Genomic DNA, 13,922 nt, shown 5'->3' on the forward strand with positions numbered 1-13,922 from the left:
CATCATCGGAATCCTGTTTTCTGATTGGTTGCAGAGCGTCGTAAGATGCAAATCGGATGCAGGATGAATCCAGCATAAATTAGGCAAATAACTAGTAACTTTCACCATGCATGAAAATATGACCGCAGCGCGTGCTCGCATCGCAGTATTTCGCGGCTGACAGTTTTCCTAACCTGAATAGAGAGTTGTCAAATTTATTTTTAATGATTAATATTTCGGTTTACACACGGAACAAAGCGACACATTTTTCTTATTAAATCTTTATTTTTACGCGAAAACGCATCAATTCAGTGTATTTTTATCAAAATTTGAGGTTGATGGAGTCTTTTTAACATTTACCAAAGAAAATGGAACGCACTGAAGAAGATTGGTCTGTAGAGTGTTCAGATGATGAGAAATATGAAATTAATGAAAAGGTAAAATAGAATCATATTTGATATTTTCAATCTTTAATCAAATCCTAGGACATTATGTATAATCTGTATAATTTTATAAGATTTTTTTACACGTATATATCTAATTGATTGTTTTTTTTTACTACTTACTAATAAATGTCTAAGTTTACATTTAAAACCTTATCGTTAATTTTCAACAAATATTTTTTATATTTTTCTATTTGTATAGCATAAATGGAATATAAAGGCTGAGGAGATACTCTCATTAATTGAAGGTTTGAAAGTAAATAATGGCATCCTAGAACTTGAATGGAAGTGTCCTGGCAGACGAGGACCTTCCCCTGTTCCTTCAAACAATCTACAACAAGAGCTTGAATCTCCAGAATATAAGTAAGTTTTCAACAGCAATTTTTAATTATTTTAGTTTTGTTTGTATATATTGACATTCTTTACAGAACTGAAGAAAAGTCTGACTTTGATTTTATGGATGAAATGTCATTACCAAGATTGCCTGTTCGGAGGATTGGCGAAAGTACTCCAAAAGGTAGTGCCAAGAAAAAAATTGCTAGTTTTAATGGAGTAATATCCACAATGTTAAGACATCGTAGATTGGAGCAACAAGAAATTAATTCAAGTCCAAAAAAAGGTGAATCTCCTATGTTAAAGCCACCTACTTAAAGATGAATTACTTAAAACTGAAATAATATAATCAAGAATTTTTTTTACCACAAAAAAGACATCCCTTGAAAGTTTATTCTGTCTGGGATTATTTAAAAAAGCCGTTATATTTAAGATTTTACTAAATGTGTAATATTTCATGTTGCAATATTTCTATAATATAATTTAAGAGTAATTGTACATTTTCTTAAGTATATATTCAACATATACAATAAATATAAAATATTCTACAATAAATCTTTTCTAAAAATATAAAAATTTATAATAAAATTGGATGATTGCATTATCATTAGCTACATAAATTGATTAAAAATTATAATATTAGATGTTAACTGATTTTTTAAAACGTCGTAACGTTCATAAAATAAAACGTAGGCTATTATATTTTTGCCTATATTACTCATTTCCCATTTATCAATCCTAGATATCAATCTGGATCAATAATAAATTATCTGATTTTATTTTTATTTTTAATTATATATTATTTAACATTATAATATTCAATAATTGACATTATTTAATTGAATATTTATCTATAATTCCTTTTCTGTTACTGTTTTATAAAATTTAGGTATTTAATAATGGTATGTGTATGTTTGGATCACCGTTATGAATCCACATCCGGATTTGCAGAATTTAAAATGGCGGATCCAATATGAACAATCAATATATTAGGTTTAGGTCTGTTTGCGTTGCTTGTACCTTTTGTACCGAGCATCTTCACTTTCTCTTTTCAAATTTTTGAGAATTTTAAACAACGCGAACAGAACCTATTATTAAATCAGTTTTAAAATCGCACGGCGTACAATTTAAAGTAAAAAAAAAACCTTCTGTTGTTTTCTGTTTTCGAACCTCTAAGTCTTTTACTTCATAAAAGGATTATTCAAGGAAGATACTAGAAAATTATTTTATTGAGTCATCGCGCGCCATAAAAAGTACATTCATCAGTTACTTGAATTGCTTTAATGTATTGAAATAAATAATGTATTGTGTGAAGCATATTAAATAATTTATAATTAATTAAAATGGATATATGCTATACAATACCAGGGTACTTATTTTAAAATATATTTATTTATACTTTGATAAATCTTTAATGTATAATTTACACACTTTTGTTCGTGTATAATCGCTGTAAAAATATGCATGTCTTTATCTTATCCATCGGACTAACAGCTCCTATAATATTCATTTCTTCAAGAAATATTTTAAATAATTTTCTGAAAAAGAAAGAAAATAACTTTAGATTCATATCCTGTAAAATAGAAAATATTCTATAATTATTCTATTTAAAATATTTTCTTCTATAAACATTCAATGACTTCTATTAAAGATATACGCATTAATAGTTTAACATGTATAAAGGTTTTACGATTCAATCATCATTATATAATAACAAAACGCGTTATTTATCGCAACAAAATATTGCGGAGAATACACAACAATATATAACTCACTCGATTCGTTTAAGTAATTTGCAAGTCCGTTTCATTTAAATGATTGCATAAAACGGTCATAGTAGCAAGCTCCTCATGCATTCCTCGTAACTTTTCAACGATTCGATCGTATCTTGCTACGTGTTTCGTCTGGATCGTCGATGGTAACATTGTCACAGCCATAAAAGAGGAATCCGTATTACCAGCTTCAATGAGGCCTTCTATGACACTAAGCTTGACTTCTTCCAAATTGGAACGTTTATATACTTTACTTAGGAAGTACTTGAGAATCTCGGTCATAAACAAGACTAATAACGATGAGAAAATATCGGTTAATTCATGTAACTGCTGACCAAGTTTCAAACCAAAGGAGTTATTGGTTGATGTGCATTCTTGCAACTTCTTGGCGTATGTCAACAATAAATAAGACTTCGCGTCCTGTCTAGGTGACAAGACAGATGAAAATATCATTTGCATATTATCGATAACTTTCGGATTAATAGATTTATTAAAGCAGAATTTATTCATGTAGCTACTGACGAAATCATCTATGAATAAACGTACGGCTTTGTTGATTGGATAAAAGTATATTTTTTTAGGATGGGGTACATTCCAATAAGTTGTCACTGCGTTACGAAAGATATCGGCGAATACTTTGATGCGTGCTGCATATTTATCCTGATCCTCTGATAAAATATACGATATTGTAAAACATCTTGCTGCGCTGGATACATTGCTATCCATATGGAATAAAAATCTTCGAAGTATATTTTCAGCAAATTCTTCAGATAAAAGATTGAAAATAGATGCAGTAAGCGTCGCTAAGAAATTGACAATGTATTTGTTTGTTTTCTGGTCGTCCAGTCCCATTCCTCGAAAATCGTCTATCGTTTTGAGCCATAGATCGAGATATCTTACTACGTATTCATTAGGAATCTCGGGAAACAGCTTTATGTCCAAAAGCAATGCTTCATCATTGAGACTCAACGTCGACATAGTTTGACAATATAAAGACCAAGTTTCAGGATTTGGATTTGTGAGAAAACATTTCTGGAATGCCTCGAATAAAACTTGTCGTACTGAATGATGGTTCTCGGTTGCCCATGTTTTCTGCAGAAAGTCTATAAGCTCATGCATAGTAGCTATTAAGTACATCAGCCTAACCCCGTGCTTACGTGTACTTACACGCATACTTGTTAACTTTTGTGCGACTGATATAACTTTAGGCGAAGAAGTTCGCCTACTTACGTTTGTTAGTGTCATCAAAGCTATTGACAAGTAATCTCCTACACACAATCTAACTACGAGATCGAGAGGTATTGGTGGATTGGAAAGTCTCATGCTCAACGGTAAATTTTGTACAATTTTAAAGTCATCTTTAGCGTTTGGATGATCGGTATTTATCGTTGTTTCTGTGGGTGTGAAAGGATCGATTAGTTTTGTCAACTCATCACCATGAAGTAAAAGGGCCAAGATAACTAGGCTAGATGATATTTCATCTGTATTTTTATCGTACACATACTTCATGCAACGTTCAGCAAATTTAATGGGTAAATCTTTGTACCATCGCGTGGCCTTGACGAAATGTTGTACGTGTTTTGAATGGTAGTTCTTCATGCAGTCTTCCAAGTATTTTTCCCAACTGTCCAGTATGTTTTGTAAATCTCGTTTCAATAGAGCGAGCGCTGCGCCTGACGTTACATTCGCAATATTTAAAGGAAACCAACTGCGGTACAGTTCTGGTTCATTCTTCTGCAATATATTTTTCACGTTCCAAGAATCTTCTTCGTCACTTATTACTTCGTGAATAACATCCATTAACCAAGGATAATCCCTAACTGTCATTTCTTCTATTTTAACACATGATTTTTTAGACCTGCTGTTAAAATCGTATATTGCTGCAAAAAATTGGCAGAAAATATTTTTTTTTTCATCATTCTCTTGCAAAGATTTCTTTTCAATTTGATTTGCGAAAGTTACGAGACATTGTCTCTCATACTGTGGATATTCTTTGAGTACGTTAAAATTTATGTACCATCGATTCTTCCCTAGAAACATATCGATCAACTCCTCGATTGGCATATTGTGTATAAGTTTGAAATGTATTATAGCCAAGATCATTTTTTCCGGCACCAATTCATTTTTTACATAAAACAATCGAACAATATTTAGTATAAGAGAAATCTGCTTTTCATTTAAATAAGGTAAATCGTATATTCGTAAAAGTTGATCGAATATTTGTTGGAACACCCAAGAGTTTTCATTTTTATGTCTATTTAAAAAGTATGTCAAGGTATCGAACAACGCATCATCATCTTTATTAACATTACAAACATAAATCATTTGCAAAAGGAGACCAATTCTATCTGTTTCATCTTTGGTTTTACTTAATTTTTCTTTGATAATCGGTATGACTTCGTTAACAGGTAAATAACAAGTCCAAACTGTTTCGTATTCCATTATATCTTTATAATGATCCACCTCTAAGTTCTGCTTCTCGATTTTAATTCTAGCCTGTTTGATCCGTTCCTCGATAGGTAATAATTGTAATAAGGCAGGCGTGACATTTTTCGTCTCGTCGAGAAAATCGGCATCATATTTATCCTTGTATGACTTACGGAGCAGATCGTATTGTTTATCACGTGGATAATGTTTCAAGTAATCGAGCATGTTATCTGTATCGAAAGAAGACATTTCCGCGGGCAATAGACCAGGGAATACTTTCTCCATTAAATCCTCATTAATTTTTTTTAATGGCAACATGCGGATATATACAAGCGGTTTTTGTATCAGGTGTGGCTGAGCTTTCTTCAGAAATATTTCGGCGCACGTGTTGCTCAAAATAATATCCGGTGGATGGGTTTCGTAAATCTCGCACAGTTCCACAAAAGTCTCCAGTCGTTTCTTTATTAATTTAGGGAGGAAAGATTTGTATCTATCGATGCCGATTGCGAATGGAGTGCGCTCAGTCTCGTTTAATTCACAAGGTTTCAATAATTTGAGAAAACGAACTACCAAATCCGGATTCTTATAAAAGATCTTCGTAACAATTCTAATAGGCAGCACGAATTCCTTCTCTACGATCATTTTATAAACGAAAGTCTCGTCGCAAGCCATGAACAACGGATAAGCGGTTTGAATCCCGTAAATGGACGCCACTTCTGTAAATATTTCCTGCGCGAAAACTGGATCCTTCCCGGACAATTGATGTGCGAGTGCTAGCACAATACGCGTCCTTGTGTTTATAGAAACGTAAGGGAATAGACGTTCGCAGAAATACCTGACGTTAATGATCTTCTTGTGGCTGCCATCGAAAAACCAGAAGGCTTTAAGTGCCCGGTTTATTATTGTCGAGTCTTCGCACTTGAGCGCCGATGTTATATCCTCGTATTTCTTCTTCTTGATGGCAGTTTCCACACTCAATATAGGCAGTAATTCTGGCGGAAATTGTTCAAGATCTTTACTCGTTTGATGCAAAGTCAATCTTCCGATCCAACGTAGTTTCTCAGTAGCGGTGTTGCCCGGTATTTTTTGAATCGCCCGTAGATGAGACATCTGTAAGTCGCGAGGTATCTCGCAATCCATAGTGATGTTTAAAAAGAACGAACGAACTGAAACGAAATAAGATATTCTATGTGTATAAAAGAGCTTCGTTTTATCGTCTTGCGTTATCCGGCGAAATGGTCACCATTGAGATTGAGTGAATTCAAATCTTGTTTATTTCGTTTAATCAGAAGTCGATAAGGATTGATTTATCGAACGCTCCGATATTCAATTTTCAGAGAAGAAACGCATTTACTGCGTAAATATGGAATGTTTATTGTTTCCGAAATATATGATGCGCGAAATACGAACGAAACGAAATGCGTGACGAAAAACGAAAATCCGTTTTTCACAAGTTGCACAAATGTAACTTCGTTTTCGGCCGAGAAATGCAATACGTAATTCAATATTGCTAAGTACGTAACTAAAGTCAGTCGTATTGATTGATTATCTTTCACACACAGTAAAATTTAATCTTATCAAGTTCAAATTCTTATCAAGATCAGCGAGATATCAAATTCTGATCGATTGCACGTTTTGTAAAGATCTTTTTCGTGAATTTTGCACACAGGATGTGACTCGCCTTTTCTTCACTCTGTTCATTCCGACTGGATGATTCACGAAATGATCGATGAGTAATACACTATACATGAAACTTGTCAAAGAACCGCATAAGTTCGACATACAACTGATACAATGACCAAAGAAGATTGGAAAGAACAGAAGATTCAACTATATTGCAAGCAGAGTCACCTGTTGAGTCTGATGCCCAATTACGTTTCTATTTTTACTTGCATTGACTAACATAATAACGATACAATGACTAATAACACCGACGAGATACTGTATTAAAGATCGATCCTTACTGGAGTCCTTGTGAATATTAAAGTAATTAAGAATTGAAAACTGATAATATTGTACTAATTTTATGATTTATTAGTTTAGTAGACGTATTTATGCATTTAGAACTCAATAATGCTCGATTTTTCTTTAAAATTGTGATTTTAGTGTTAAAGTTTGATTATCAACAGAGATGATAACTGCAGAGAACAAATTGTAATTTTTCTGCAACATATAGGATATTATAGCTTTACAAGTATGCATATTTATATTTATAGAACATTTATGTAATAAAAAATCATGAATTTAATAATGTTAATATGATACTAGATGTCCAGAGAAGAAAAATATTATACGTACAACATACAATTCAGCGTGGCGGCCACGTGTATCAGCTGTTGATCAGCTGTTCAAGCAGTTGCGGTACCAACACAGCTGTTTCACTTAGGAAGGGATAGCCAATCAGAATATACATCAGACTACCAATCAGAAACTCGGATGTCAATGGGCGCATTCAGTAGACTCAACAATTGAGTGAGCGTTCGCTATTATTGATGTATTCTTTTAGATCATCCAATCAACAATTTAGATCTGTATAAATGTATCAATAGCAGCAAGCGTTCAGCCAATGGCTGCGTTCAACAGAACATTTATTTTGCAACTGTTGGAAGTTTTCTTCGCGCTGACGCTGATTGGGTTATTCTTTTAGATCAAATGAATACCGTCCCTAGTGTTCTAGTGCAGTCTAGTGCAGAAATAAAAAGCAGACTTCATACTTTTTACATGTATATCGTTACAAACATGATGTGTTTTAAGCAGTTATAATTATAAGTGGCATAAGTGCGTCGTATCGTTTTTGTTTTATTACATAATTATAGGAAATAAACAGCGTAAAAATTGAGGCTTTCACAACGGCTTCGTCATCCGTTTTCAAAGCGTACCTGACTTGCGGGCTTGCCCGCTGGGCTCTCTCAGCCCAAGAAAGCAGAGAAATGTCAATGCGGGCAGTAGTTCATCGTCTCGTGCAAAATGGTCGCATTGCATTGCGCTCATTACGAAATAACGAGCGCTTCCATTCGAAAAGCTATACGAATAAACATCTCGACAAGATACACGGTGCACAGATAGGTAAATTATGCCTGATTTCGTAAGAAATTTCCCCATGAACTTCAATGATGTTGTAACACGAATAATAGCATTCTAAAATTTATTTCTCTGATGTATTAATATATATATTTTACATTTTTAAATGATTCCATTGAATTGTAAATTAATTACCTATAAATAGGGCTGTCAGCCGTAATCTTTTAAGAGTACGTGTATTCTTTTTAAGATTGTGACACTTCTGGTTAGTAATTAAAATTAAATATATATATATAAAATTTATGTTAATAAGAGTTGTCAATAGAAATTATATATTCTAGAAATTTTATTTTATTAAATACCTATATTTAATGCATTTAAAAAATTATACTCTTCCATCTTTGAATAATTTTTTTTAAAAAAGTATATATATATATACATATATTCTTGTTGTGATTCAGATATGGTATAACCCTATCTATTAGAGCATGAATGATTATGATAAAATAGCATCATTGTAAACTGATTTTTTGTAATAAACATTGATGATTTGTCAATATTTTATTTTCTATTGTATAACATCATTTTGCTTTGTCTTTGATCTGTAACTATTTTGTATGCTATTAGTAACATCTGATCCAATGAAAATATGTTAATTTGTATATGACAGTTTTATGTTTATGTTTATGACAGACAAATCCCAAAACAGTGGTCTTTTTCAAACTGGTGGCAATGTATGGAATACAAGAAGACATCTTGGTTATTTGGGAACACATGCTCGGCGTATCTTTGTTGACAATATTTTGAAAAGGGTAACCAACAGTCTTGCAGCAGATTTACGAAGACGTACAGCGAGTAGACTTGTTTTTGGTGATTCTGCGCCATTTTTTGCTCTTGTTGGTATATCATTAGCGTCAGGTACAGGGATATTGACAAAGGATGACGAACTGGAAGGAGTATGTTGGGAAATTCGGGTAAATGCAAATACTGAGATATAGCTTTTTTCACAAATATGTTATCACTAATATAATACAGAAATGTTATGTTACCATTCTTAGCTTATGAAATGTAATCTAAGATATATTATATTCAGGAAGCAGTTTCAAAATTACAATGGAATTATATGCCTAAAGACTATCAAACCGTTCATACTGATGAGAATACTGTAACTTTACAAAATTTTGTAATGGGACCTATAATTGCTAAAGGTTGTTCTGCTGCTGTATATGCAGCACGATTTGTAAACACGTGGGATGAAGATGATTCAATGGATATTGAAGTTGAAACAAAAGATGCAAATGAGTTTCCATTAGCTATAAAAATGATGTTCAATTATGATGCAGAATCCAATGCTGCTGCTATTCTAAATGCCATGTATAGGGAGACAGTACCAGCTAGGAAACATTATAGAAATGATAACTTGACTATTTGGGAACAAAAATTAACAGAAAATAAAGTAGTACTACCATCTCATCCAAACATTGTAGCAATGTATTATGTTTTTGCTGACATGATACCAGTATTACCTGGTTCTTGGAGAATGTACCCTGATGCTTTACCAAGCAGAATTAATCCTCAAGGATCAGGCAGAAATATGAGTTTATTTTTGGTGATGAAAAGGTTATTTTGTTTTAATGGGACAAGATTACACTTATAATATATTCTCACAATATCTAACATATCGCATTATTTTTAGATATGACACCACTTTGAAACAATATATAACAAGTCGAAACGTTGATATGAGAGTGTCAATATTATTGCTCGCTCAGCTTTTAGAAGCAGTAGCTCATATGAATGCAAATGGCGTAGCACATCGGTAAGACTGAATATCTTGCTATCTTTGCTATCTTATATTAATTACATGCAATGATATTTGTTCTATAAATCGATGAGATTTATCTTAGATTCTTTTCTTTTTTTATATATATATTAATGTTTACAAATTAGAGATCTGAAAAGTGACAACATTTTACTCGATCTGTCAGAAGAGACTGATAATTCTCCGTCTCTAGTCGTGACAGATTTTGGTTGTTGTCTGGCCGATAAAACCCACGGGTTATATCTGCCCTATAATTCTCATGATATCGATAAAGGCGGTAATATTGCACTGATGGCACCAGAGGTGATAACAGCAGAACCAGGTCCTTTTACTAATATAAATTATACTAAAGCTGATCTTTGGACAGTAGGAACTATAGCATATGAAATATTTGGGATGCAAAATCCATTTCATGGCAAAAAGGATGAGAAAGCTGTTTTAAATAATTATAACTATACTGAAAACGAGCTTCCTGCTTTGCCAGACAGTCTCCCGCCTATTATCAATACTGTCATAAAAAATGCATTGTCAAGAAATGTGTATAAGGTTTGTAAAAAAGACAACAATTTACTAAAAAATATCTAGTTTTAAAATTGCAGTCTTGTATAAAAAAAAAATTAAAACTTTTCTTTTTAACACTTGCATAGCGACTCGATAGCGAATTGGCGGCAACTGTAATGCAATTGTATTTATGGGCACCTAGCTCATGGCTAAAAAAAAGTGAAGGACGATTACCATCCAGCAATGAGGTAAATACATACAGCAAATATACATAATAGATCTATTAATAAAGTGTTTATCTGGTATTTATATTAACAAAATTATTTAATACAAAACTTTTATATATCTCATGTACAGATTATGCAATGGCTTTTGTGCTTGACTACAAAAGTTCTTTGTGAAGGACGGAAAGAAAATTTGCTCTTGTCTTATGAATCGCATGTTGATACAAAACACGATATCAATAGACATAACGCATATAAACCAACACATTCGAAGTATTTTTATGGAAGGCGCACAATGCCAGAATATCAATTAATTGCAAGCTTTCTTAGCAGGGTAACGCTAACTAATGTTAAAAATGCACTAAAATGGATACAACGAAATATATAATTAAAGTGTGTATGTATACATATATAAAGCACCAAAAATTCAGTCCACTTTTGCACAGAAATTATCGTCAGTTATAGAGTAATAATTTTGAAATCTAACTTGATAAATTCAGGAATACTTTACCCCTAAGTTACTTTTTTCTATTCTTTTTGCTTGCTATTTTCATATTTGATCTCTAATATTTAATTTGATACTTCAAAAAACACAAACGGGCAAAGAAACAATTTAAAAATTAGAAGTGAGATGTAAATAAAATTTATTATTGTTAAATTAGTCATTATGGACTAACGTTCATAAATGCTTTTGTAATTTTAATGTCTTATATTTTGAAATACAATTATTTTTACGTATTTAATTTACGTTAATTTATTTGATGAGCATAATTATTAATGTGTTATGGAGAAGATACAAAGAAATTGATAATATAAATATTATAATCAAAGCATGTTAAAATATGTTTAATAATATACAAATATATTTTGAGTAATGAAACTAGGCTGTGTTGCGGATAAAGTCAAAACTTATGTGAGATCGTTACGCTGGTAATATTAGCTAAACATTAAATACACAATATAATATATTTTCAATTGATATGTTATTTATTTTCTCACATTACTTTTCCTTCTCATGCATTTTATAAAAATATGCGCAATCACATTCTTTTCTACTGAATTTCACAAACGCTTATAAATACAATAGACTATATATAGGTGTCCTTTCCAATTGCAAAATTATTAAACACTTTTGTGTATACGGTGACATAAATTGGGTGCGTTCGAGGAGACGGTATTCGTGCTATTTAGTACTACAAGCTGTTTACGGAGCTGCAGACAGCGTTAACAAATTATCATGACACTAATGGTAACGTTTTACGTTATAACCGCGCTATTAATGTTATTCCTTGCGAGATAATGTACAGTGTATTGCATGATACACCGACGAGAAATTATTATAAAGACAGCTAGCTGGTTTTACGAAAGTTTGCGTGACTGTTAAAATTTAAAGTAACTCGAAAAAAAAAACAGTAATTGTACAATTTAGCTACAGCATCTCAAAAATTAATAAAATTAGACTTATTCGACGCGATATATTTTTTTGCATGAAATGAAAGAATCTGGCAGAAATAAGAGCGTGCGTTTCCTTGTAAAACCAAAGTCAATTCCTTTTTTTTTTTTTGTAAATGAACGATTCCAGTTTACAATAACTTTTCACACACAGCAAGGACAGAGCAGGGTCTTTTAAAGTACGTTTTTTAATGAGTATTTCTTGCTTAAAGTGAACTTGCTTAAAAACATTAAGTTCAAATTTCGTGCACTCTACTGTAGCGAGAAAAACGCATGCGCATATAGCCATAAATGTGACCGGTCCATGCGTGTTGCACTAGATCTGTTCTTTTTAGCTAAAGTGCTACACGGTTCATCTTCCTTCCTTTTCTCTCCACGCTGGAGAGAAAAGGTGAACCGCACAAGAAGTTCAGTTAAAAAGAACAGCTCCGCCTAGTATATTTTGCAGCTGTGATATATTTCCTAACCTCAATAGTCGTAAATTTTTAATCTCGGTTTTTGGCGCAGAGACGTTTATTTATGCTAAATTCTTTCGTTTCATGCAAAAGTGTGTCGAATAAGTTTTATTTTGTTCATTTTTGAGATGCTGTAGTTAAACTGTCATTTGTAGGTTATACTGTTTTTAATGGAACGAAATATAAAATTCGGAAATTGTTTTAACCTTATTTTGTTAGTGAACTTGCGGATACATTTTTTCAATTTCGTTAATATAATTTATTAAAGTGTGAGACACTTTTATTGAGTTAAGTGTTTCCTGACTTTATTCTCTTCGTAAAACCTCGGTGAAATGGCAGAAAAAACGGAAAATATCAGTCATGATTTTAACGTGGATGGTGAGTAAAATTACAATATAAATTTTAATATATTTATAATTCGAATAAATAAATTAAAGGCTACGAGCCTATTAACTGTCTGTTTATTACAAATTTAAAAAATCAAGTCCATAAATAAGCTACGAATCCGACTGTTCATAAATTTAAAATTATTACAAACGATATGAAATATTTGTAATTCTTTTAATGACTATGAACATGTATACAGAATATATATACAGAACATGTATACAGAATATATTATGTATTTTAACCCATAATATACGTGATCGTTTTTGACATCACATAATGGGTTTTTCGTATCCTGAGTTAATTTTCATTACTTACAAGTATATACAAATTTTTAAGTGATTCTTATGTATACTTTTACATTTCTAGAAAATATTTGTAAAGTTGTATATTTATAAAAAATTGTATATAAATGTTACAACTAATTATAGTTGACAAAATGAGGAAAATGCACTTTTTTTATATATAAAAAAATTGTTTCACAATGTGACAGTTTTAGAGCACCATATTGGACTAAGAAATGGTAAAGATCTCAATTTCGAAATTTTTTATCGTTCTCGGCATAAACTTTATCTCACAGATACGTATTAATGCGTATACTTTAATTTTGGGAAGGGATTTTTGAATCTGTAAAAGAGGAAAAAAGTGATTGTTATACAAAAATTATATGGTTTATTCGGTAATGCAAACAGCTTTAGGGTCCTCTTAAAATTCAGCTTTACCGTTAAAGGCTTTATTCCATACTGTTGTGTAATCACATTTATAGTTTGATGAACTTTCTTTAATATTGTTTATATAACAGATAAGTTATATGAAGCATTCTGTATATTTCAAATGTTAGTGATAATGTACAGTGCATAAAATGTATAATATTCTATAATACATACAAATAAATTGCTTTTTTGTGACATGGATATCGATATTCATTAGCCTTTTATTGATATAATATCGATATTCATTAGCTTTTGATTGGGACTACAATTACTAAGGCGATGATTATAAACTTAAAGTTGTTATTACTCTGAGAATTTACTTAGTATTATCAATGTAACAGATATAAAATATTTCATGAAAAACGTCACTTTATATAAATCTAAAATTCTAAA

The 13,922-nt window shown here is 31.7% G+C and overlaps 4 protein-coding genes across 5 annotated transcripts in view; 3 read left to right on the top strand and 1 right to left on the bottom strand.

Moving 5' to 3' along the window:
- Positions 1 to 6,681, bottom strand: part of LOC108767878 (uncharacterized) — a 13,067-nt gene extending 6,386 nt beyond the window's left edge. Inside the window, 2 exon segments of the mRNA XM_018517994.1 lie at positions 93 to 193; positions 3,321 to 6,681. Of these exon segments, the coding sequence (XP_018373496.1) occupies positions 93 to 193; positions 3,321 to 6,094 (2,875 nt within the window). The 5' untranslated portion in view covers positions 6,095 to 6,681.
- Positions 184 to 1,171, top strand: Pa1 (PTIP binding protein Pa1). The gene is made up of 3 exons (XM_018517979.1): positions 184 to 416; positions 625 to 785; positions 851 to 1,171. The coding sequence occupies exons 1-3, from the start codon at positions 348 to 350 to the stop codon at positions 1,071 to 1,073; spliced, it is 453 nt and encodes a 150-aa protein (XP_018373481.1). The 5' UTR covers positions 184 to 347; the 3' UTR covers positions 1,074 to 1,171.
- A 1,006-nt stretch (positions 6,682 to 7,687) lies between the features above and the next one.
- Positions 7,688 to 11,099, top strand: Pink1 (PTEN-induced putative kinase 1). Its single transcript, XM_018517098.1, has 7 exons — positions 7,688 to 8,020; positions 8,669 to 8,949; positions 9,069 to 9,595; positions 9,672 to 9,794; positions 9,926 to 10,343; positions 10,445 to 10,546; positions 10,656 to 11,099. Exons 1-7 carry the CDS (start codon positions 7,885 to 7,887, stop codon positions 10,908 to 10,910), a joined length of 1,842 nt encoding a protein of 613 aa, XP_018372600.1. The 5' UTR covers positions 7,688 to 7,884; the 3' UTR covers positions 10,911 to 11,099.
- Positions 11,100 to 12,517: 1,418 nt separating this feature from the next.
- Positions 12,518 to 13,922, top strand: part of PIG-S (phosphatidylinositol glycan anchor biosynthesis class S) — a 31,154-nt gene continuing 29,749 nt past the window's right edge. For both annotated transcript variants that reach the window (XR_001940450.1, XM_018517723.1), the window contains exon 1: positions 12,518 to 12,807. Coding sequence is in view for 1 of the 2 variants with exons in the window: in XM_018517723.1 (XP_018373225.1) it covers positions 12,762 to 12,807 (46 nt within the window). In the remaining variant the exon portion in view is untranslated. The remainder of the gene's footprint in view (positions 12,808 to 13,922) is intronic.

This window comes from Trachymyrmex cornetzi, unplaced genomic scaffold (genome assembly GCF_001594075.2).
Source record: "Trachymyrmex cornetzi isolate Tcor2-1 unplaced genomic scaffold, Tcor1.1 scaffold121, whole genome shotgun sequence".
Taxonomy (NCBI): domain Eukaryota; kingdom Metazoa; phylum Arthropoda; class Insecta; order Hymenoptera; family Formicidae; genus Trachymyrmex; species Trachymyrmex cornetzi.

Excerpts from the sequence above, each read along its gene's own strand:
- Pa1 (XM_018517979.1), top strand. The coding sequence starts at position 348 with ATGGAACGCACTGAAGAAGATTGGTCTGTAGAGTGTTCAGATGATGAG. Across the intron at positions 417-624 it reads AATATGAAATTAATGAAAAG|CATAAATGGAATATAAAGGC; the intron begins GTAAAATAGAAT and ends CTATTTGTATAG. Across the intron at positions 786-850 it reads CTTGAATCTCCAGAATATAA|AACTGAAGAAAAGTCTGACT; the intron begins GTAAGTTTTCAA and ends CATTCTTTACAG.
- Pink1 (XM_018517098.1), top strand. The coding sequence starts at position 7,885 with ATGTCAATGCGGGCAGTAGTTCATCGTCTCGTGCAAAATGGTCGCATT. Across the intron at positions 8,021-8,668 it reads GATACACGGTGCACAGATAG|ACAAATCCCAAAACAGTGGT; the intron begins GTAAATTATGCC and ends TGTTTATGACAG. Across the intron at positions 10,344-10,444 it reads TGTCAAGAAATGTGTATAAG|CGACTCGATAGCGAATTGGC; the intron begins GTTTGTAAAAAA and ends ACACTTGCATAG.